This window comes from Eptesicus fuscus, chromosome 2 (genome assembly GCF_027574615.1).
Source record: "Eptesicus fuscus isolate TK198812 chromosome 2, DD_ASM_mEF_20220401, whole genome shotgun sequence".
NCBI classification, from domain to species: domain Eukaryota; kingdom Metazoa; phylum Chordata; class Mammalia; order Chiroptera; family Vespertilionidae; genus Eptesicus; species Eptesicus fuscus.
In genome coordinates this window covers 23,953,949-23,979,329 of record NC_072474.1, presented here as the reverse complement: position 1 = coordinate 23,979,329, position 25,381 = coordinate 23,953,949, and the positions used below count along the sequence as shown (strand labels likewise).

Below are 25,381 nucleotides of genomic sequence, written 5' to 3'. Positions count from 1 at the left end.
GACCTCTAGAGTCCCATCCATTTTAAGATTTTAGTGTTTAGTCATTTTCCCCTACTCTTTGCAAAGCACTGGAATAAGTCTAGGAGAAACTTAGAAGAAAATTTAAAATGTCCATGTCATTTGCAGTAAAAAGGTAAAATATTGAGTTTTAGTTCAATAAGTTATATTTAGTGGCCTTTCCAGGCAGACTCAATAAAATGTAGAGGATGCCATTGATATTAAAAATCCTTTGATACAAATGAAAGATGTGATAGGATTTGGATGGTCTTTGTAAAAGAACTTGTATTTCAACCCACATCCTTCTTTCATGTACAATTAAATGTCTAATACAGTGTAGTACCCTGATATAATGCTAACATCTGAAAATCAGAACATAGATACTCTTATGACAAGGAGATGAGCTGCACATCTGTAAGTCAGGTGGGGACATGTTCTGATCTACACTGTCATTGATCCTTTGGTCTATTGCAGCAGAGATTTCCCTATATTTTATGTTTTAGGTACATTTTTCTTTGTGTTTTCTATGATATTTATATCCAGGGAGAGTCACTGCCTCTGTGGTTAGACTTGACTTTTAGAAAAATTGACTTTGGGACTTTAATTTTTGGAGGGGTGCTTGTTCGGTTTAGGGAATGGAATTATTCAGTCTGGGCAAGCAAATGTTCTGTTATTGTAGCTTTCTTTGCATTTCCCGCTCTGTTCTCTCTGGAGTCGTCCACACCTCCCTTTGTTCCTGGAAACTTTGGGCACCACTTTTCTGAGGTCCTCAAAAGAGCTTTTTGCGGACATTGCTGCCTCATTGTCTAGTGCTTGTCCATTAAGACAAACTTTGATGCCTGCACTAACCTAGTTGTATTATGCCAGGCACGCAGCTGAGATGCGGAGGGAGAGAAGATGTTGGAATTTGTGATTCTGCTCCCAGTTCTTTCTAGAGATTGAATCTCTGCTTCTCTGTATTTCTCGATAATTTTCTGTTTCTGGGAGTAGATCATGAGGATGCAATTCAGGGGGAAAGCCACACAGATTTTTCCATTTGTATCATCCTTGATTACATTATGACCTCTCAACTTACTAAACCAGAAATTGTGCAGAACATTTGAAATATTTGAAAAGTGGACTGATTTTTAAACAGTGTATTTTAAAATGCTATAGTTTTCTCCTTTGCATTTTCAGAATTCTCTTACCTTTTGAGAAGGGCAGAGGGGCTGATGAGGAATAGAGAGACATGTTTGAGTATATTTAAATTATTTTATTCACTCAGCTGTTTAGTATTTTTTTCTTCATAGGATCACATTTTCTTAGTAAATTTTGTATAATGTAAATGACACATAAATATAAGAAAATATGTTTGAGTTGCCAACCAAATCATAGCTCAAACATAGAAATGAGAGATGTTTCATGTTGATAATTAGAAAGTTTACTTATATATATTAAAAAATTTAGTTTAACTGTTTAAAAATTTATGTATTATTATTGCTTTTTAGATATGAGCAAGCCTTCCTCACTAGTTGGGTTGGATTGAGGCCTGAGAAATACTTTTGGACAGGCCTTTCCGATGTCCGGAACAAAGGGACCTTCCAGTGGACCATCGAGGAGGAGGTTCAGTACACTCACTGGAACTTCGAAATGCCAGGTCTGTGCAGGGCTTAGGGCGGAGGTTTGTGTTCATTGCACACGTCCATCGTGCAAAACCTACTTCCTTACGTACCTGTCCAAATGGACTATGTGAATTAATTGTGCTTTCAGTATTTGCTATTCTGTCCTACTTTTCTTTAATCCTCACCCGAGGACATTTTCCCATTGATTTTAATACAATTTGGAAGGGAGGTGGGAGCGGGGAGAGAGAGCGAGAAAAATCAACATCGTTTGGTTGCCTCCTGCACGCACCCTGACCAGGGGCGGGGAGTGAACCTGCAGTGGTGGTACCCGCCCTTGACTGGGAATGGAACCCCCAACCCTTAGGTCCGTGGGCTGACACTCTAACCACTGAGCAACTGGCTAGGGCTTTTTTTTTTTTTTGTAAAGTTCCAATTAGTTTGCAATGGTCTCAGAAAACAAGGAAAACTGCTAGGTTATTGGGTACTGCTCTTATTTGAAAAAATATTTATGAAACCCTAAATGGTCACCAATGTTGCAAACGGTTGACTTATTTCTGAAGGCTTACAACTACACCAAAGGGCTACAGACCGTCTCTGTGAAACTGTGAACGGCGATGTTAGTGTGCTGGAGTTGGTGGCGCACAAAGTAGTGCTTACGTGGGCCTCATTTCTGTATCTCGCATGTGCTGCCCTGCCTAGTCCTTTATATGCATTGGATTTCATTTTATCTTTATAAGAAACGTCCAAGTTAAGTTTCGGTATCTTCATTTTAAAGATGTGGAAACAGGGACTCCGAAAATTTATGTGACTAGAAAGCTCCCGACCGTGAATTTAGACTAATCTGTGTAATTCCCTAATCTGTGCTGTTTGCACCAACCCCACTTGCCTCCCTGTAAGTGCTGATTTGCTTCCCTAGCAGGTAGTTTCTGAAATAGCCTCTGACAGATTCTGTGCCTTCTCTATACACTGGTATCACAGTTTATGACCTTATTTAGTGTGACAGCCCCAGGAAATTCAACATCCTTTATAGCTAATGTTTCACTGTGCCCGGGCAAAGAGCTAAAGAAGGAATAATAGCTCAAATGTATGAATTTACTACTTAGTCAAACAAGTCCCAATCTTCAGGAGTTCATTTAATTTATATTCTCAGTTCTTAATGAGGTAAATAGGTCAGTATTTTGGATGGAGTGATTCTTTTAAAATTATTGCATGTTCTGAAAAATGGTAAGATTTCAGTTCATCTTTAAATAACTGGCAATATATCAAGAGCTGAGCGCACACCTTAAAAATATTGGTAGGAGTGGTAATTATTACTCTAAGACAAACTTCTAATTTTGCAGGTGGAGTTCATTCAACCATAGGATTTGGAGAAATTAATCCTGGAATGTTCTTAGAGAACAAAAATGGATTAAACTGGAGCTATAGGGAGTCAGAAATCTTAATGAAGATATTTTGAAAAAGATGTACCTCCCCAGAACTTAGAGAGTTACTCTAAACACTTAATGTCCTTTAAAAGAATAGTGATAAAAGATGACCTCATCTAAGCAGAAGGAATCCTAATGTTTTCAAAGCTCTGTCTTAATTAATTACTATTTGGAAATAATCACAACTGTGAACCAGAATTATAATCTATTAAGTTTGACATAGTCCTCAGTTCATTTTACCATGAAAAAATTCATTACAACTCTGTAAGGTAGGTCGTGATATTTGCATTTTAATATGAGGCAACAAGTTCAGGGTGATTGAGTAACTAAACTTAACTTAAAATCTCTCAGATGTATCTCATTTTCAAGTCCGTAACAAACTTCTGTTCTGGAAAATCTACATGAACCCTAGAGGAAAAAAGGGACCTTAAAGAATTTGTTTTTTAAAAAAGAAATGTTGAACGACTATTTTTGCCATGGCAGTAAATCTTATTATGCAAAAATTATTGTATCGTTAAATGTCTATAAGGTGGCATCCTGCCAGATGTTAGAAATACAAAATGTTTTCAAAACTGTGACCTTTGAGATCATAATTCAGTTGGGGTCACAAATGAAAGGTAAATAACGGTTCCAAAGAGCACACATACATTGCCAAATGCCACAGGATCTCTCCTCTTCATTTCCTCAGCACATGGAGGTTTGACCACATAATTTGAGTCAGGTTTGTACTGTCTCTTGCGAGCATGGCCAGCCTACAGCCGCACCTGCTAAGCGAAGTCTGTGTGTTTAATGCAGGGAGAAAAGCTGGGTGCGTTGCCATGAAAACTGGGATCGCAGGGGGCCTGTGGGATGTTTTGAGTTGTGAAGAAAAGGCAAAATTTGTGTGCAAACACTGGGCAGAGGGAGTAACTCGTCCGCCGGAGCCCACAACAACACCTGAACCCAAATGTCCAGAGAATTGGGGCACCACCAGTAAAACAAGCTTGTGTTTCAAGGTAAGTTGCAATTGCAAAACTAATAAAGAATTTGGAATATCCTGCAGCCTACAGAATCAGCTAAGAAATTAAAACAAAACCAAACCAAATACTGCCATGCTCAGGCTTCACCTGTAGGAATTCTGACTTGATGGATCTGGAAGGGGTGCTCGCACGGTTTATTTGTAAAGAGCTTTCCTTGGATGAATGCTAAGGACCAGTTGCACGTAGACCAACAAAGTAACCGACAGCACCACACAGATCACAGCAGCTGCCTCTCCTCTCTCCTAGGCTTTCCGGCCCTCGGCTGAGCTAGCATTTCTTTTCATCTTAATGAACATTTTTTGCTCGCCCTCAGTCATTCCCATTGCATCTCACTTTTTGCCCTGTTCTTACAGACCAAGCTTTTAGTTAACTGAGTTGATAAATGAATGTGCCTCACGGGTATCCTAGAAGTAATGCTCCATTATACTGATTTAATCCCTGGTGATTATGTATCTGGGAGATGGGGGCATTTCTGGGTAGGAGTACGTGGGTGCTTCATGTCCTTTAAAGGACAATTTGATATTCTGCAATTGTTTTATACACTCCTGGGCTGGATCGTCTATTTTCTCCTTATGCAAGCAAGTTCACCCAAACAAATGAACAAAGAAAAACCCCAGTGAATTTATTTGGGGCGTTCCCCCTCTCTTTCTTGTAAGTTCTATTCTTTCTAGAGAAGGTTAGGATTAACTAAATGAGAGATTTACTTATCGACTGCTTAATAGTGTTTAAAGTTACACTCTCAAGACCTCTGTTATTCAATCCTGTGAATGGCATATGGCCATGGCATGCCTTGTAAGACATGTAGGGTTAATGAAGAACTTGAATTATCAATGTGTGTTAGAATGATGTTGCTTAATCTTCTCTAACCCGAGGGCTGTGGCTAGTTGGGTGGGAAACTCCCATTAGTAGCAATAGAGCTGAAGAACTATCCAATCCAGATTAGCCAGTCTGGGTTAAAAGCGTAATTTATATAGAAGGGACTACTAGTATATTGGGCTAAACAGGGGAGGATTCGATATTTATTGTTGTTGCTAGGAAAATTTTGAGTTACTACACAAAGACCAAATTTATTTTATACAAGATATTTGCCTGAGGGTGGTAGGCTGTGGGGATTTGTTGCAGAATTTTGAGAGAAGCAGCAGAATTCTCCAGAGCTGGGAAGTGAACCAAGGTTCCAGGAGACGACCCAGGTGTGTATTCAACAAATCCACAGATGGGCGTCACTAAAAAGTCTATAGTTTTAGAGGTGCTTGGGGTAGGGTTTGTTTGGAAATATATTGACCATCTTTGTACAAGTTAAGATATGGGAATTATTAATAAAATTCAGCTGATAGTAAATTGATTTAATAAAATAAAATCTTATATCACCGTCTAGCAAGTTGAGGCAGTCACAGAAGTCTTAGGATTACTTAAGTGGAAACTTGGTTAGATCACCTTTGTCTAGAATCTAGATGGTTCATGTTAGGGTCAAGGTGAAGGTTGCCTTGGATTGCATGATGACAGCTGGGCAGCCACAGTTGGTTGGAAGCAAATTTCTTTTTCCATAGGCCTTGGATGATGGGGCCAAGACTCATGAGAAACAATGAATAAATGTTATAAATGTTGGTGGAGGCAATGAACTCTTATACTGTTTGCATACTGATAGGTGTTTCTCAGACTATCACTGTGTATTGCTTTTCATTGAAATCTTTTGGATAATATGACATATTCCCTAAATTACTAAACTATTAAATTGGGTTTAGTTTATAACCCACCTTTTTAGATGCTCTGACAGATTAGTGCAGAGCATGTGCGCCAGTAGTCGTGAAAATATGCATCCATAAGGAAAAAAAGACGAGGTGGAGTTGAAGGACACAGCCAACGAAGCGTTGAAAGGCTGCCAGGTTATTCCTTGTTAAGCCTAACAGGATAGCAATCTGTGGCACAGTATTAGGGAGGTTATTTTCCTTAAAGTATTCTTTATTCATGTATACTTTCTCTGATCAAAAATTTCTTTCAATTTTTTTCCATCTTAATGCTACTTTTCACACTTAACCAAATTAACCTTGTCTTCAACAAGAGCTGATAGCTTAGCTGAGCCCATATGCCTAAAGCTTCTAAGATTTTTAAGCTAATTCCTCCTGTGCTATCAACTTTATTTTTTAAAACTTTCTTAACAAAATCATCTCCCAAAGTTTGTTACCCAAATATTCACTCATAAATTGATTTTTAGCCAAGAGAATTATGTTGTGTGGGGTCATTGCAATGTCTTGCTTTTCTGTAAAGGAAATCTCACCAAAAGTAAATAATTATTTATCTTGAGTTAATAAGCTATGCAGTGTAAAATAACTCCTGAAACCATATCATCTTTAGCTATTTACAAAAGGATTACATGAGAAGAAAACATGGTTTGACTCTCGAGATTTCTGTAGAGCTATTGGTGGAGATCTAGCAAGTATCAATAATAAAGAGGAACAGCAAGCAGTATGGCGATTAATAATGTAAGTATCTTTTCTATATAATACTCTTTTCTTTTATCTATTTGGTGCTAATTATGTTGAGAAACATTTTATGTTCCCAAAATTGTTGGCTCATGGTGCTGCTATGAGTTCATATATTGTATTCCAAATCTATGGGCCCTTTTTTATTTTGTTTTCTTTTTTGGGGGCGAGGGGGAATTTTTAAAATCTAGTTTCATTTCTGAATGCCTTAATTTTATAAGTATAAATCCTGTGATGAATGGCTCTATAAAAGTACAAGACACTCAATAAATATTGTTATATGAATAACCGGATGCTTATCTTTCAGTGCTTTACAATTATTTATTCTCAAAGGGTGGCTCATTTTTAGGATATTTATGGGTTCTACCAAAAAATGCACATCTATTGAATAATGCTTATATTTAATCATTGAATCTCTTCACCTGTGTAATTTTCAAATTTGATTAGTCCTTATAGCTAACCAAATTTGTTTCATGCATAAGCTTTCTTTATATCTCATATATTGCAGGACTACTGGAAACTACCATGAACTGTTTTGGTTGGGGTTGACATATGAAAGTCCTTCAGAGGGCTTTACTTGGAGTGATGGTTCTCCTGTGAGTGATTTGATTTAATATATCATTTTCTTACTTTATCATGTAGTATTTATTTTAATGTTATCCTTTGGCTTAATATACATTTTTGGTAATACTTTTTATTATGATACCTAGAGACATTTTTCTATGAAAAGTAAATGCTATTTTAGGATTATTATTCTGTCTCTGCCCTAGTATAGTTCTCCTATTCACCCAAGGTGTAATCATGTTGGCTAGATGAAAAAAAAATTGGAAACTCATTGTAGTTTAAAATAAATATAAAGTAATATATTTATTTTGGTATGCAAAATTGACATGCAAGTAGTTAAACTTCTTAAACATCGAGTGTTCTTATAGATCAGGAGATCTGGAAATAACTTTTGGCATTTTATTAGTATCCATTAGGTTATGTCAGACTTCTCCATTCTTAGGAATGGAGAAGTGAGAGGCTTGGGCACTTGCTGGCATTTTGGACACTAGTCATCACATTTTTTGTGTGATTTTAGTTCTATCTCCTCTTACACCAGCAACTTCTCAAAGAACTTGGATAAGATGGTATATTTGATGCATCCATTGATATTAGATTTTATATATCATATCTCTGGAAAATAGATCATAATGCTTAGTCTAAAACCCTATGGACTATGATTCCACATTGAAAATGTCACAGGGGACCTAAACCCAGCCCCCCTTTATTTCCACTGTTCATTTTGGTAAAATTTGGTAGCTTTGTTAGCAACACATCATAGGTCTGTTTCTTTTGTAAAAAGAATGAATGCTTATCTTTATGCTACCATCGAATAAAGAGAAAGTTTCCAACATCTCACTGAAATATTATCCCTTAAGAATGGGTTACAAATGTAAGAACTTCTTATACTGGTCAGTGGAGCTCTTTGCCAAGTTTTTTTCTAAATATAAATCCCATTTTTATGGATCTAGAGCCATTCTATTTAACTAAAGAAAATTTTCTAATAATCAATAGCATACTCTATTCAACTTCAAAAATTTCCATGTAATGAAAGCTCTTTCCCATTCATGTTTATAAATCTTGCTTTAGAAGCAAAGCTATGGTGAAAAAAAAGGGAAATGGTTTAAAAAATATAAATATATCTTTACTTTTCTGTTTGGGTAAATGATTGGCATTGGGCTGATATAAATGGTTGCTGTATAACGTTTTTAACATAGGTTTCCTATGAAAATTGGGCTTATGGAGAACCTAATAATTATGGAAATTCTGAATACTGTGGAGAGCTGAAAGGTGACCCTAGTATGTCCTGGAATGATATTAACTGTGAACATCTTAAGAACTGGATTTGCCAGATACGTAAAGGTATGATAACCTGTTCTTTCCTTTATCTTAGCTCGAACTAACCTCCTGACATCCCAATAACTTCCCTTTATTAGCAGAACCAAACAAACAACATAAAAAATAAAGGAACTGGCAGGAGCCATCCTTTCACAGGATGAGAATGAAGTCGCTGAACACAGATAAATGTTCCAAAGGAACAGAAGATCAAAAGGCCACTGGGAATCCTAGACTAGAGTCACGTCCCTGGGAATAGTTCCCATGAGCTCTGATTTCTGGCTCATTCTCTACAGTGGTAGGAGTGGACGTTCTACTCTGTGAGCAGAGCAATGACTATGCCATTTCTTTTTTGGAATTGTCACCCTTAGACCTACATTAGGTGAAAAATTTCCTAAGTCCGAATATTCTAAATATTGATTTCTTGAGGAAATGTTCAAGACAAAGAACAGACACCATTTGGAGGACCCACCATATTACTAATGGTCAAAAAGTAGCAGTGATGTTATGAGTCATGATCTTGACTCAGAAAGGTCCACATATCCAAGTCAGGCAGGGAGGTCAGAGGATCCAGATTCTTATGATTAAAAAAACACAAATAGACCCATCCTTGAACCAAAATATACATCAACAGATAAATGGAATCACATTGCCCTCTGCTGTGGGGAAACCTTGGCCACTGTCTCAACTCTTACTGCTGGAGACACTGTATTGCTGTTGGTCTGCTTATTTTCCTTACTTCTGCTTAGACTAGTGTTTTCAAAATGGAGGAATAACTAGTAGCTGGTTTTTCTTCAAAGTTCTAGCTACAAATGGTTTCATTATGTCTTGTTTCTTTATGGGTCATTGGTACTTCTATTCTTATGGATGTTGACTATATTAACCCAAAATCTAAATAACTTGAGTCCTTTTATCAGATTACAACAGAGTCTAGATATATCAACAACCATTTGAAAAGAAAATTATTTTAACTTTTAGTAAAACTTACATTTAATAAAAATATGATTCTTTAAAAAAAGTGTATTTTATAAATAAGTAGTTCTTATGTAATTATTTCAAATAATGAAATTTGAAGTAATTTCATAGCTAATAATAATATGTGTGACTATAAAATTAATATCTATGAGCACCTTCTCAATACAAATAATTCATGTATTTTACCTCAGCTATCCTAATATATAAAAATCCAGGGTCCATAACATCCAAAATGAACGATGGCTTGACCCACTGGAAGTCAGTGCTCACAGCAACCCAGCACTGATTGCTGCCGCTGTGGGTGCCGACCCAGCACTGACTGCCGAGGGGGCTGTGGATCAGGCCCCAAGAGAGGCCTGGAGAGAGAAGCAGGGTCTCATCTGTAGCCTCCATGGCAGCTGTTGATCAACTGTTGCCTCTCTCTTTCACTCTGGCCCTGGCCAGCAGCCACGCCTCTCTTTCTCTCAGGCCTCCTCTGGGGCTGCTGATCAGCCCTGCCTCTCTGATCAGGCCTGTTGATAGGCCTGGAGATGCTGATTGGCATAGAAACTGACCAATCAGAACCAAATCTGGGTGAAGTGTGAGGAGCCAATGGCTGTCTAGGAGGTGGAGCTTTTGATGCTGACTGGCATAGAAACTGACCAATCAAAACCTAATCTGGGTGAACTGCGAAGGCAGAACCTAAGGTGGGGGCTGAAGAGGGGTTTTAAGGGCAACAGCTGTTTGGTTTAAGGTGTAAGAAAGCGGTTCAATTTTTTAATGACTGGTTTGGCAGTATAGTGCATATGGCTGGCTATTAGTCCAGATATAAGAATTATGTATTTTTGCTCCACCCCGCCCCCCCGCATTTAAGCAATCCTATCCTATGTAATCTATCTATACTACTAAAAGGGTAATATGCTAATTAGACCAGGTCGACTGGCCATCTTCCAGACATCCAACTTCCTTCTGGACAAAGCTATGGTGGTGGGGGCCGAGGCAGAGGCCATTAGAGGTGATCAGGCTGGCAGGGGAGAGCAGTTGGAGGCAAGATCAGGCCAGCAGGGGAGGGAAGTTGGGGGCGAGATCAGGCTGGCAGGGGAGGGCAGTTGGTGGTGATCAGGCAGGCAGAGGCAGTTAGGGGCAATCAGGCCAGCAGGTGAGAGTAGTTAAGGGTGAGATCAGGCTGGCAGGAGAGGGCCATTGGGGACAAGATCAGGCCAGCAGGGAGAGTAGTTGGGGGTGATCAGGCAGGCAGAGGCAGTTAGGGGAAATCAAGCCAGCAGGAGAGAGCAGTTAGGGGCAAGATCAGGACAGCAGGGAAGGGCAGTTGGGGACAAGATCAGGCCAGCAGGGGAGGGCCATTGGGGGCGAGATCAGGCTGTCAGGGGAGGGCAGTTAGGGGTGATCAGGCAGGCAGGCAGAGGCAGTTAGGAGTGATCAGGCAGGCAGGTGAGCAGTTAGGAGCCAGTGGTCCCAGATTGCGAGAGGGATGTCCGACTGCCAGTTTAGGCTCGATCCCACAGGGATCCCACAGGGATCAGACCTAAACCGGTGGTTGGACATCCCCCAAAGGGTCCCAGATTAGAGAGGGTGCAGGCTGGCCTGAGGGGACCCCCCCACCCCCATCCCATGCACGAATTTCGTGCACTGGGCTACTAGTTTACACATAATTACTAACTCCTTTTTACAGTTGACAAAACTAAGGGCAAGATTTTAAACCCAGGTCTGGAATTTGAACCTAGGCTTTCTGATTCCACAACTGGTTCTCTTTTCTTTCCTTTGTATGACACTGCTTGCTGGGCCTGAAGAGTCTCTTTTGATTTCTGGTGGCTATTATTGTACCTACTTTGTTTATCTCTTCACTCCTACTTCTGTTTTCCTTCACTTTTCTCCTCCATAGCATGATAGGAGACTTGGAGAGTAGAAGGGAGGGAGAGGAAAAGAAAAGAGAACAATTAAGTTTTTAGCTATATTGTCCCATGAAAATTGTGAAACTGGAAGAATATGTAATAGCAGAAGTGCAGCATATTTTATATTAATTTTTTTGTTTGTTTTCCAGGCCAAACACTAAAACCTGAGCCAACACCAACTCCTGAAGACAGTAGGTGTTTTATTTTCTGATCTCTATATTGATAGCCTTTCTCCACTCTTTTTTCTCACAATGAAAAATAAAACTTTCCCTAAGAAGGTGGAGAGCAGAAGTTCTTAATATCTCTGAAAATCTCATGAAAGTTTGGATCTTTCTCTCCAGACAGATGTTCATGAACACAAATATCAAGCAGTTATTAGTACAATGAATGTTAATAAATCAAATCCAAGCTCACTTGTTTCTTCTTTAGCACATGTATTAAGTTTCCTAGGGCTGTTGTAAAAAAGTTCTACAAACTTGGTGGCTTAAAGTGACAGCCATTTATTCCCTGACCTGGAAGTAAGAAATAGGAACTCAGTTTCACTGAGCTGAAACCAAGGCATTGACAGGACAATGCTCCCTCCAGAGGCTCAAAGGGGGGACCTATTTCCTTGCCTTTACCAGCTTTGAGAGCTGCATTCCTTGCATTGTTATTTCATGGCCCCTTTCTTCATCTTCAGAGCCAGCAATGTGGCATCTTGCTTCATTTGTCACATTGTTTCCTTCTTCTGGCGTCAAATCTCCCTCTATAAGGATACTTGAGATTATATTTAGGGCCCAACCACATAATCTAGGATAATCTCTCCATCTCCCTTAATTTAGTCCCATCTACCAAGTGCCTTTTCTGTGTAAGGTAACATTCACAGATTCCAGAGATTAGGATCTAGATACCTTTGGGGGCTTCTATTCAGTCTGCATCAGCACAGAACCATAGAATTTTATGGTTTGGCAGAAGCCTTAGGAACCTTCCTGGTATGCGAATTCTTTGGTTTTCCTGTTATACACGGAAGCACCCTAGTCCATCTGTTACAAGTTGTTTGTTATGTTGAGATAAAAGATGCTCTCTCACAGCCTCCACTTCTTACACCTAGCACATCACTGATGCATAGATGTAAATCCTTCCAGCTATGTGATCCTATTGATGAAGGTGAAGCCGGAAGTTCTTTTACCCAATAGAGATACCAGTCCATGGCACTTTGTTGGGAAGAGAAAGTCGTGAGCTTGCACAGAGTTGGTGGCAAGTGGCAATCTGGCCTTAGGCATTTCAGTCTGTATTTAGCATAAGCATCCTGCTGACTCTGGGCTCTAGGAGTTGCAGATACCTCTGAGAGAGTAGCTCCCCTGCTCTTTCCATTTGTGTGCACCATACATACCAGATTCTTGAATCCACCAAAGTAAAATCCACCACCTTTTCCCATGAATTTTTCAGATCCACCAGTCACTGAAGATGGGTGGGTTATTTACAAAGACTACCAGTATTATTTTAGTAAAGAGTCGGAAACAATGGACAACGCGCGAGGATTTTGCAAGAGGAATTTTGGCGATCTTGTTTCCATTCAAAGTGAAAGTGAAAAGAAGTTTCTATGGAAATATGTAAGAAAACGATTAACTTAAGAATGGATCAGTGACCTGTGTTAAGCAAAGACAATGTCTATAGTTGGTACCCTGTGGTGCAACTTGAAATTATGTGATGAATTTGCACCTTCTAAGGTCAGGGTAAAGACATAAATGTGGGGATGTTGGCCATGATAGAAATGAATGACCTGTTGCTTCAATATTCAGTGAAGAATCACAGAAACCCTTTGTCGTCTGGGCTTTGTGGGGATTCATACTTCATGGCTTTGAGTTCACTAATTTGATTTTCAAAGATTGTAATATCTAACTAGTTTTTTATATCAATTCTTTGTGTATAGTGCAGGTTGATTATTAATTTAAAAATCTATTTTAGTTGAACCAAATTGTTGGTTAATAGATGGTACAGCTTGATTATTCATATAAAAATCTTTCTTGTCAGCTAAGAGTGAAGGTGTAATTTGTTTTTTCTAAGAGTTCTTGGTTCAATCTTTCTCTTTAAAAATCTTCATGGCATCTTTGTGTTTTGCCAGAAAAAGGATAGGAAAGAGAGCAGGAAAAAAGTTGAACAGTAATGAGAAATAAAGATTTATTTGATTACAAAGGTAGTCAGAGTGTAGTCTGACTTATCTTCATATTTGTAGATATACCTTGGTTTGAAATTATCTAATATTGCACAAATAGATGCATGGATCAAGAAGTCTTTCCTTAGACACATAATCCTAAATGGTGACTTTGTTTAACAGATGGCCTTCAAATAACCTAATTACTATAGATATTCAACATTATAGAGCTACTTTAGATATTTGCTTTATAAATGCAAGTTGTTATATAATGTGCATATTTTTCTTTTTCTTTTTATGAAAAACATAACATTGAATATATCATGAAATTTCTACATGAATTTCTTCCTTAGAAGAAGTCCCAAATAGACTGCTTCATTAATGTATAAGTTTTATTTAAGAATCTGCCTATTATATAAATATAAATTGAACTATATATAAACTTCCGTGTTTTAGGTAAACAGGATGGATGTACAGCCAGCATATTTTATTGGTCTATTGATCAGCTTGGATAAAAAGTTTTCGTAAGTAAATAAAAATAAAACAATTTTGCTTAAGCTAGTGATCGGATAAACACCTAAGTTATTTTGAGGATTTTATTTTGCTGCATGCATTTTTAAAAACCACCAGGGTTCTTAACCTTAAAAGCATCTTTTATAAAACCAAAAAGAATGAGAAATAATCCTGTTAAATGTTTTCAGCATTCTAGTTTTCGAATAACTCAAAATCTGATTTAATCTTGCAAAACTTGACCTGTCTTTGTTTTTGAATGCTGTCACCTGTTAGTAAATCATCTGCTAAGAAGATGTATTATATGCATACGAACACGGAATTTATATTAAAAATTACAGTTTCCACTTGGATGCCTTGGCACACAGAACCAAAGGGTCCTTTTATGTTCCTCCATTCACTGCTTTAACATCACAACTTTGAAAAACTGTGTTAACTGCACAAGATGCTTTCCTTTCCAAGAAATGACTCTACTGTTTTCCATAGGGTACAGGGGCCAGGAAAGCTGTGGGAGGGAGGAAATTAGTAAGTTTGGGGTGTTTCTCTGCTTGTTCATTTATATACATGTTCTCCTAAATTTGAAGAGCAGATATGTCTTCCTGACTCATGCACAGAAAGATGTTTTAGTCACATATGTTCCCTCTGGCTATTACTGCCATTTTTGTGGAGTGAGACCTAAGCTCACACTCATTATTTTTAAAGATCAGAAATGTTTGAAGCTCTTTTGGATAGGCATGAGAGATCTCTTCAATGATCTCTTGGTCCTTTTCCTGCTAAATGTCTCTGGATTCCTATAATTTATTAAAACAAATATTGGTCCATATAACAAGAAAATCCAGAGAAAACGTGAAATTTAGAGAATGGGCTTCATAAGAATCTCTATATTCTCAGCCTCTCTGTGGTTGTGTTTTGTGGCAATGATGCCTAAGAAGTATTAAGGGCGGTGAATCAGGAAGCGGGTTCTCACCAGACACCAAATCTGCCAGAGCTTTGATCTTGGACTTTCAGCCTCCAGACTGCGAGAAATAAATTTTTGTTTATTAAAAAACAAAGTATTATGGGAGGATTTTTGCTCTGACCCACTTCCAAAGTAATGGGCATCTCCATTTCTTCTCCCATGTCAAGGCTAAAGCCAGTGTCTTCCAGGGAGGGCAAAGAAAGCAAAGTAGCCAAGGCATCCGGTTGCTCCAGGAGCACAATGCACCAGAAGCACCAACCACCTTTGGGGTTTTCCTGCTAGTCTCTCCAGAACCTCTCTCTAGAACCCTCTGTCTAGAACCCTCTCTCTAGAACTGCTCTCTAGAGTACTCTCCTCTATCAGCTTAGGATCCTGTGATTCCTTCATCTTGATTGACTTGCCTGTTCATACCACTAGGCTGTAGCCAGTTATTCTAATGATTTGGACTGTTATTAAATGCCTGAATTTTATTTTCCAGTTGGATGGATGGAAGCAAGGTGAATTTTGTGGCTTGGGCCCCAGGAGAACCCAATTTTGCAAATGATGATGAAAACTGTGTAGTCATGTATTCAAATTCAGGTAGACAATATACATATCTTGAGTTTGGCTTGTGGTGTGATGTGTCATTTGCTACCTCCTTTGGCTAAAAGTAGAAGGTTCTGCAATTAAGTCAGATAGAAGAGAGAATAAAGGAGAGTTCTAATTTTAGCCACCTAATAATTGAATTTATAAAGGTAAGGGATGCTTAACATTTATTCTATTAAATTACACAATCATCTCGCTTCTCTTTTTATGAAATATTTTTTTATGTTCTGACTTGAAGAAAATATCCAGAATGTTTATCTCCTTTAAACATCTCTCTCTCCAGTCTTTTTCTTCTAAATTGGAATAAAGATAGAACCTGTTGAGAAAATTAAGCAAGATAATACTTCTAAAACACTAAATAAATGTTTGGTATATAGAAAGTTTGTTATAACATTATTGCCATTTGCTATAACTGGCTACACATATCTGTAATTCCAAGTGTGTACATGGCTCATAAGAAGCTCTTTATAAAGTTGAACTATTATTAGTTCAAGTGAAAGAGTGAAAGGATATTGCATTTGCTTTTTGAGTCACTTGCATTAATTAAAGTTTGATTGTAGTCTAAACCACTTTTGAGAACTCTTCATATGTGTGTGTGTGTGTGTGTGAGGCCCGGTGCACGAAATTCGTGCAGGGGGGGGGGTTGTCTCTCAGCCCAGCTTGCACCCTCTCCAATCTGGGACATCCCTCTCACAATCAAGGACTGCAGGCTGCCAACTGCTCACCTGCCTCTGCCTGATTGCCCCTAACCACTTCTGCCTGCCAGCCTGATCACCCCCTAACCACTCCCCTGCCAGCCTGATTGACACCTAACTGCTCCCCGGCTGGCCCAATTGCCCCTAACTGCCCTCCCCTGCAAGTTTGGTTGGCCCCAAATGCCCTCCCCTGCTGGCCTGGTCACCCCTAACTACCCTCCCCTGCAGGCCTGGCCCCCCCCTCCCAACTGCCCTCCCTTGCAGGCCTAGTCCCTCCCAACTGCTCTGCCCTGCAGGCCTGGCCCCCCCCCCAACTGCCCTCCCCTGCAGGCCTGGTCCCCCCCAACTTCCCTCCTCTGCCGGCCATCTTGTTGCAGCCATCTTGTGTCCACATGGAGGCAGCCATCTTTGACCATATGGGGGTGGGCATCTTGTGTCTTGGAGTGACAGTCAATTTGCATATTACTCTTTTGTTAGATAGGATATGTGTATGTGTGTATGTATATACATATACACATACACACACATATATATACATACTTGTGTGTGTATGTGTGTGTGTATATATATCCTATCTAATAATAGACAAATATGCAAATTGAACATACCTCTGACACACCCACAAGCCACGCCCACCATCCAATCAGAGCAAGTATGCAAATTAACCCAAACCAAGATGGCTACAGCCACAGAGAGCAAGGTTTCCTAAGTAACAGAGGAAGCCAAGCTTTCTGCCAGCCGTTGCAGGCCTAAGCCTCCACTCAAGCTACAAAGTTTCAATTATAGAAGGTAAACAAATTCAAACAAATGGCGGCAGAATGGAGCTTGAGAGAGCAGGCCAGGGTTGCCGCCGGCAACAGGGGAAGCAAAGCTTTCCACATACCCTGGCCAGGCCCACCCGCTTAAGGCAACAAAGTTTCAATTGTAGAAGGAAAATAAATTCCAGATACCAGGGCCTCTGCTTGGGTCGCCAGGGGGCATGGCCCGCCTGCAAACCACCACAGGCCCCTCGCTCAGGCCGCCCCACGCCCCAAGGGAACCCCACCCTGATCAGGCACACCCTTCAGGGCAAACCAGCTGGCCCCCACCCCTGTACCAGGCCTCTATCCTATCTAATAAAAGAGTACTATGCAGATTGATCATCACTGCAACACACAATATAGCTGCCCCCATGTGGTCAAAGATCCTGCCCCCATGTGGACACAGGATGGCCACCACAAGATGGCCAGCAGGAGAAGGCAGTTGGGAGGCACCTGGCCTGCAAGGGAGGGCAGTTGAGAGGGACCAAGCCTGCAAGGGAGGGCAGTTGGAGGTGATCAACCCTGCAGGAGAGGGCAGTTAGGGGTGACCAGGCCGGCAGAAGAGGGAAGTTGGGGGCAAATAGGCTGGCAGCAGAGTGGTTAGGGGGTGATCAGGCTGGCAGGCAGAAGCGGTTAGGGGCAATCAGGAAGGCAGGCAGGTGAGCAGTTGGGAGCCAGCAGTCCTGGATTGTGAGAGGGATGTCCGACTGCCCGTTTAGGCCGGATCCCAGGGATCGGGCCTAAACGGGCAGTCGGACATCCCTTGAGGGGTCCCAGATTGGAAAGGGTACAGGCTGGGCTGAGGGACAACCCCCCTCCGTGCACAAATTTCGTGCACCGGGCCTCTAGTATATATATGCACACACACACACACATGCATTTTGCATTTTTAAACATGCAAATCTGATTTTACTATTTTGTTCTTTGCCAGGGCATTGGAATGACATTAATTGTGGTTATCCAAATCCCTTCATCTGCCAGCGACATAACAGTAGCATCAATGCCACCGTTATTCCTACTGTGACCCCAGCCCCAGGAGGTTGTAAGGAAGGTTGGAGTTTCTACAACAACAAGGTAAGAAAGAAATGAGTTGCAATCTTGACACTGATTCTTACATGGAGAGTGGTAATGCAAATCTTTCAGCTTAAAGTTAACTTTTGCTTTACTTCATCATTTTAGAAAATTTTTGGTAAGAATTGGTGGAGATTCCTATGTCAAATTCTTTACAGAAATTAAGAGTATATATGAATATATTAACCAAATTGTTATACCCTTTGTCCAAAAAGAGAAAGGAGGTTTGCAAAAAAAGCTTGTAATAAGACTTAATATTTTAGATCTCTATTTAGTTGTGAGGAAATTTTTATTTAGTTTTAATCTTTATAAATAATTTTGATGTATTTCAGTAGACTTTTTACTAGTATCTTTAGTTAATCACTGGATTTTTTCCTCTTTCATCCCAGTGTCTCAAAATCTTTGGATTTGTTGAACAAGAAAGAAAAACATGGCAAGAAGCACGAAAAGCTTGCATAGGATTTGGAGGAAATCTGGTATCCATACGCAATGAAAGAGAGCAAGGTATGCAGGCCATTGTACAATCAATTGTGCTTTTGAACATGTAATTTCTTCATGAAGTTATGGAATACTGGAGGCCCACTGCATGAAATTCATGCACTCGGGGGGATCCCTCAGCCTGGCCTGCACCCTCTCTCAGTCTGGGAGCCCCTGGGGAATGTGCGACTGAGGGCTTAGGCCCACTCCCCGCCTAAACCAGCAGTTGGACATCCTTAGCGCTGCTGTGGAGGCAGGAGAGGCTCCTGCCACCGCCGCTGCTTTCACCAGCCGTGAGCCCGGCTTCTGGCTGAGCAGCACTCCCCATGTGGGAGCGCACTGACCACCAGGGGGCAGCTCCTGTGTTGAGCGCCTGCCCCCTGGTGTTCGGTGCATGTCATAGCGACTGGTTGTTCTTCCATTTGGTTGATTTGCATGTTAGCCTTTTATTATATAGGATTGTGATTGTAAATGAGTTTGTGGTTTTCAAAAGGAAAATGTAGAAAGGGGAAAAAATCAAGCCCATAGTGAGAACTATTTTATTTTATTCAGTTGTAGGCACCATGCTGGACATCTATATATATATAAAAGCCTAAGTGACTATTATGACCAGACGGCCAGATGACCAGCCGGTAGCTATGATGCTCACTGACCACAGGGGGCAGATGCTCAACACAGGAGCTGCCTCCTCGTGGTCAGTGCGCTTCCACAGCCAATCTCCCATGGCCGGCCAACCTCCCACGGTCCCTCCCCCCGATTGGCCCCATTTGGGACTGGGTGAGACGGACCCGATTGGCCCTGATCGCTGGCTAGGGCCCCCTGATCCCACCCCACCCATGCATGATTTCATGCAGCAGACCTCTAGTTTTGCATATAAAGTTCCTCTTCATTGTCAGAACAACTCTGTAAAGCAGGTATCACTATCCCACTTGGTGAGTGGGAAAGTGGTGTTCAGAGAGCCTGGAACCAGGAGCTTGCTGAGTAAACAATAGGGTTGGGAATCAAGCTGGGTCTCCCAGTTTACATCCCATTCTGTTCCCACCAAACCAGCTTGCTCCCCAAAGAGGCAAAGAAAAACAGAGTCATTCTAGCAGTAAATGAGAAATTGCTGATTTCCCATTTACTGCTTTTCTACTCATTTTACCGTGTAACTTATAATATAATAAAATTGATTTTTTCATATAAACTTTGAACAAATTGAGAAATGCATTTTGATAAACTATAAGGATAAGCCAGAGCTCTGAAGAGGAGCACTGAAAGAGAAAACATACCCTAACCATATAGCAGGTTGTAAAATTCTCTGCTCTCAGATGAAAGGTGCTTGACCACTTCTGCATGGACTTCTCCAAGCCACCTTATCTGAAATGGATATGAGGCTGAATTTGTGACTTGCCTCTTTAAGGAGGATGTTGACCAGCTGTAGGCTATTCAGATAAAAGTGGCTAAACTGCTGAACAGGTGGAAACGACAGCAAGTAGCAAGTGAGGAATGTTTGAGAGGCACCTCCACCTCCAGTTTCACAGCCTAGAAAAGAGAGGATGGGCTTTTCAAGGATCATCCTATGTGGTTCCAGAAGGAAGGCCTAGAACCGTGGTCGGCAAACTGCGGCTCTCGAGCCACATGCGGCTCTTTGGCCCCTTGAGTGTGGCTCTTCCACAAAATACCATGGCCTGGGCGAGTCTATTTTGAAGAAGTGGCGTTAGAAGAAGTTTAAGTTTAAAATATTTGGCTCTCAAAAGAAATTTCAATCGTTGTACTGTTGATATTTGGCTCTGTTGACTAATGAGTTTGCCGACCACTGGACTAGTACATAGTGTGGAAGATGCTCAATAAATGTTTGTTGTACAAATGAATTGATGCAATGTTGTAGGTGAGAGATGCGGTCTGGGTAATTTCTAAGTTCCTTTTTGGTTCCAAGATTCTTTGATGTCTAAAATCACATTCTGGATAAATGGTATTATCTCAAAAAATACAAGAAAAAAGAAAGACACTAGACCCTGTATGGCACCCTCCCAAAAGTTCATTTGCTCCGTCAATGTGCTGTCTGCTCTCTTGGAACACATTGTATGCTAAATCAACCACGTTTTCACTGAGCACTTTCGACAAGTTCAGTAACTTGCCAGACGCTAAAGCAAGAGGGTCAAACCATAGCATACTAGTACAATAAAAAAAATTGTAAGAATATAATAGCCACATTTCTCTAACTAGCCTACCACATTTTGGGCTTTGCTACTCAGCAGAGGAACACAATAATTGATCCCTCTCTTAACCACAAAGGGCTGATTCCTGGCATAACAAAATTAGAACCTGGGTAATAGAGATGTGCAGAAGGAAACAATTTTCACATAAAATAACATTATTCCTGGCAAAACAGGCACACGTTGTTGAATTCTTATTGTGGTTTTTGGCAGTAAAAAAAGTCAGTGCTGAAATATTGGCAGTAGAGCTTTTCCACATTTAATTTTGAGTTGGGGATAGGGTAAAAGTTATGATCTTCTTTAGGAAATAAAACTAAAATCAATATCTACCCATGCTCTTCTCTCTCTCTCTGAAAAATGTTAGAAGACAAAACAATTTTTTTAACCTTTAGTTAATTGAAAAATAGACACATCCCTGAGCATCCACTACTCTGCAAAAGAGTAATCACGGAGCAATGGGCTTTCCATGGGATTATTTATTTTTATTTATTTATTATTTATTTATTTATTTATTTATTTATTATTTTTGTTAACATTAGCACTCTTTTAAAAATTTATTGATTTTTTACAGAGGGGAAGGGAGAGGGATAGAGAGTTAGAAACATTGATGAGATTCTATCAGCTGCCTCTTGCACACCCCCTACTGGGGATGTGCCCACAACCAAGGTACATGCCCTTGACTGGAATCGAACCTGGGACCCTTCAGTCCACAGGCCGACTCTCTATCCACTGAGCCAAACCGGTTAGGGTGGAATTGTTCGTTCCTGAATAAACAGATAATTGTGTCTCTGCAGGCTTCTCTGTATTTTGCATTTTCTATTAGTAACTTTAGTGCTTAGTCATTCAGTTTTCCATTTGCACTCGGGAGTCGTGTTTGCACATAAATATGTAGAAATTGTTGTTCTGTGGAATTGATGCGTATCCGCCTAGGCACCCACAGGTGCCGGCAGGTGTTTCTGGCCCAGAAGAGAGCTGCTGTGGGAATCATGGGAAGGGCCTCAAGGAGGCGGGAGGGGCGCATGCACATTTAAGCCTTTTACTGCTTCTGGATGTTTCCCACCATCCCCTCTGCCACGGGATTGGTAAGGATTCGAGAAGCCATATTTGTTCTACATTCTTGGAATTTTTCTAGATCTCTCCTAATGATGTGAGTGCTTAGCATCAGGGTGCCTCTGGGTCCAAGCACACTCACTGGACAGCTGCTGACCCCTAGGAGTTGGCTGCCCAGGGGGAGTTCCAGTTGGGCAGCTCTTTTGGTTTGGCAAACTGGTGTGATCATTTGACAGTCTAAAGTATCTTGTTTTGATAAATAGTGTTCATTGAAAAAACTTTTCTGCATGAAGAGCCCTCTCTGCCCCTCGTTGTTCTAATCAGATTATTTTGTTTCTAGAATCAGGTTGTCTGCTAACTCAGCATGAGTGGGCATGAGTTAGAAAAATGTACCTCTTCCACAGGCTTGTCGGCAGCTGCAGCGCAGATCGGGGTGTGGGGCAGACTTCAGGCGCCCTTGTCCCAGGGCCCTTGGGCAGGGCACAACCTGTACAACCGTCTGTAGTGGCCCAGATAAAACCTAGACTTCTATTGTACGAAACTTTTTAAAGTCCCGAGCTGAAGCAATAACACAATGCAAGGTTAGGATGTGTGTGTTTTCATGCTATGTGCTTTTAAATAATAATAGAGACATTGATCACATGCTTGATATTTTTAAATTAATGTATTTTGAATATTTCCCATATTTTCAGTATTTCCCCCCGAAGTTACAAACTATCGTGTGATTCTTTCTTTCAGCATTTATTACCTATCATATGAAAGATTCCACTTTTAATGCCTGGACTGGGCTGAATGATGTCAATTCAGAGCATACTTTCCTTTGGACGGATGGGCGAGGCGTTCACTACACCAACTGGGGAAAAGGTTATCCTGGCGGAAGAAGGAGCAGTCTTTCATATGAAGATGTAAATATCACTTCCAAGTCACCTCTCTGCGCCCTATCAGTTTGTTTAAAGTCATCATATTTGCGATTAATCTGTGAAAAATCAACCAGAGTGCTTCGTGGTCTGATTCATTCTTGCAGATCTGAACTGTTTCAGACTAAGCCAGCCTTGAAAGAAGGGGTACAGATTCAGCTAAGAACTCTTCAGTGTGGGGGTGGCGGCAGTGAGGGACAGGGAAAGCCAGCTCCATGGTGGGCCCAGGTGATAGGCCGGAGGGAACTGGGACCCAGCGTTATCAGCTGCCCCTAAACTCCTGAAGCTGTTGAAGTGTTTGGGGTGTAGTCTGGAAGCTACTACTACTTCTAAAGATGTCCTCCTCCTCCCCATCATCGTTACTGAGCGAATGTTTGTAGAATGCTTACTGTGTGCCAAACACTGTGCTAAGGGCTTTAGTACATTAACCTAAGAGACAGATGATTGCTTCTTTATTTTACTACTTTTAATCTCATATCATCGAACTGTCAACTAATCAGTGTTAAACACCGTGCTGAGCATTGTGAAAAACATTATTTGTTCTTAAAGAAGCTCACACTGAAGCTAGACCACAAGTATTAAATAAGAAAGAAGATAGCAAAGAAATGCAAGTGCATAACTAGCACCCGCTCTAAAGCATGTAGTCGTTTGGAGGAAAGGAAGTTACTATCGGATGGAGTGGTTTAATTAGTCAACACTTACCCGTGGAGCCCTTCACTGGGTGGAGGGAAGGAATATGAGAAAGAATCGCTAGGGGTCTTTTTCTCGAGAAGTTTAAAACAGAATGGCGAGGGGCACTTGGTAGGAGGATGGGGAAGCCCCTGTTCGGTGGGCAAGGTGAGTAAAGTCTTCCAGAGAAAAGCACAAGGTAGGTTTGTTCAGGAATAATTGGTTTGGGATGTAGCAGGGGTTTTGTGCAAAAAAGAAATAGGAGTAAGCTTTGGAAGGTGAAAAACAGAATTTAGAGAAATTTAGATGCCCTGTGAAAGGCTTGAGCAGGAAACTGATCTGATCAAAATGACTTCTTTATGAGAATTAATTTGCAGAGTGGGTACATTTTGGTGATGGGTAAGGGATTTTCTGTGGAGAAGTTCTTTGACTCCTCTTTACGTTAATGAGGCCTGAAAACTTACTGGAGAAATTAAAGTAGAACGGAATGAGATAGATTTTGCTTAGCAAGATTTCAGAGACGGGAGGTGAATTTCATGTAAAGCAAAAAAAAAAAAAAAAAAATTATTATTGTACAAGTGTTTTTAGAACAAGGAAAAGCAGAAACAACAGAAAGAAACAAAATCAGTAGTCTCACCCTTTAGTTAAAAAGCATTGTTACTTTTTGTTGATTTTATTCCTAGACTTGTTCTTAGAGTGTCTAAAAATTTATATTAAAAAAAAATGAATCAAAACCCATGTATGGTGATATTACAGTTTCAGGACTTGAAAAATGGAAAGATGAAATACAGTTTGATAAAGAGAGGGGAAGAGAACTTTCCATATGCATTTTGTGGTGGAAACATGCTTATTGTATACAGGTTTTTAGGACCACATCAGAGATTCTGAACTAGGACAATGGAAGATACATACAGAAGGGAGAGGGGGATGAGGGAAGAACCTTTGAAATATAGGATTGGGGGTTCCTAACTGTCAAGACTCTTGGGATAGTGAGGTTGGAGGCAGGGAGGTGGAGAAGACCATCGTAGCTGTGTTGGCTGTGGATATAGAAATTAATGAAATTTCTGATAGCAGAGTTTCTCAGAACTATATCCAAAATTTATCAAACTCTATTTGGTTTTCAGTTAAATAGCCAGAGTTCATTGTGAGGGACCCACCTGGAAAGTTGGAGCAGTGCATGGAAAATAAGGATGAATTGAACTTGCTGTAAATGAATGAGGACAATCTTAAAATTTGGAATTTTGGCTTATTAATGAGTTGATTTAAATGGTTGTTGATTCGCACTCTCCCCCTCCCTAAATATGCAGGCTGACTGTGTTGTTGTTATTGGAAAGAAGTCCAAAGAGGCAGGAAAGTGGATGGACGACACCTGTGACAGTAAGCGAGGCTACATATGCCAGACACTTCCCGGTGAGTTCTACAGCCGCCCCACCTGTCAGAGCTGGAGCTTTTAAATATGTTTTTTATTTATTTATTTTAATATATATTTTATTGATTTTTTACAGAGAGGAAGAGAGAGGGATAGAAAGTTAGAAACATCGATGAGAGAGAAACATCGATCAGCTGCCTCCTGCACACCCCCCACAGGGGATGTGCCCGCAACCAAGGCACATGCCCTTGACCGGAATCGAACCTGTGACCCTTGAGTCCGCAGGCCGACGCTCTATCCACTGAGCCAAACCGGTTTCGGCTATGTTTTTTTTTTTTTTTTAAACGACACCCTCATTTTTTTTTCTGGTAACCTTAAACTGCTGTAAAAACTAAAGCCTTATTTTTAAAAAGGATCCCCTTACACACCGGCGGGTTTGATTCTTACTATAATCCGTGCATACCTGTGACAGACAAAATGGGTGATATTTTCTGTAAATCATGAGTGTGCCCTCTCATCCATTACCAGAAAGGTTTGTGCAGATTAAACATGAAGTTGAAACTCTTTCTAATTTTGCTAGAAACTTGGGATGTTTGCCTACTTGTACTTAAAAAAGAAAGTCAGAGTAAGAATATTCCATTTCAACTTGCATAATTTGATAAACATCGACACAAAACATAAT

At 40.4% G+C, this 25,381-nt stretch overlaps 1 protein-coding gene across 4 annotated transcripts in view; it reads left to right on the top strand.

Annotated features, from left to right (window-relative positions):
* MRC1 (mannose receptor C-type 1) overlaps positions 1 to 25,381 on the top strand; it is a 120,287-nt gene that overhangs the window by 51,627 nt on the left and 43,279 nt on the right. For all 4 annotated transcript variants that reach the window (XM_054725901.1, XM_054725899.1, XM_054725900.1 and 1 more), the window contains exons 11-23: positions 1,485 to 1,633; positions 3,818 to 4,017; positions 6,394 to 6,521; positions 7,030 to 7,117; positions 8,282 to 8,426; positions 11,416 to 11,457; positions 12,695 to 12,858; positions 13,857 to 13,924; positions 15,347 to 15,447; positions 17,880 to 18,022; positions 18,409 to 18,523; positions 22,483 to 22,649; positions 24,638 to 24,740. In XM_054725901.1, the coding sequence (XP_054581876.1) occupies positions 1,485 to 1,633; positions 3,818 to 4,017; positions 6,394 to 6,521; positions 7,030 to 7,117; positions 8,282 to 8,426; positions 11,416 to 11,457; positions 12,695 to 12,858; positions 13,857 to 13,924; positions 15,347 to 15,447; positions 17,880 to 18,022; positions 18,409 to 18,523; positions 22,483 to 22,649; positions 24,638 to 24,740 (1,613 nt within the window). The remainder of the gene's footprint in view (positions 1 to 1,484; positions 1,634 to 3,817; positions 4,018 to 6,393; positions 6,522 to 7,029; positions 7,118 to 8,281; positions 8,427 to 11,415; positions 11,458 to 12,694; positions 12,859 to 13,856; positions 13,925 to 15,346; positions 15,448 to 17,879; positions 18,023 to 18,408; positions 18,524 to 22,482; positions 22,650 to 24,637; positions 24,741 to 25,381) is intronic.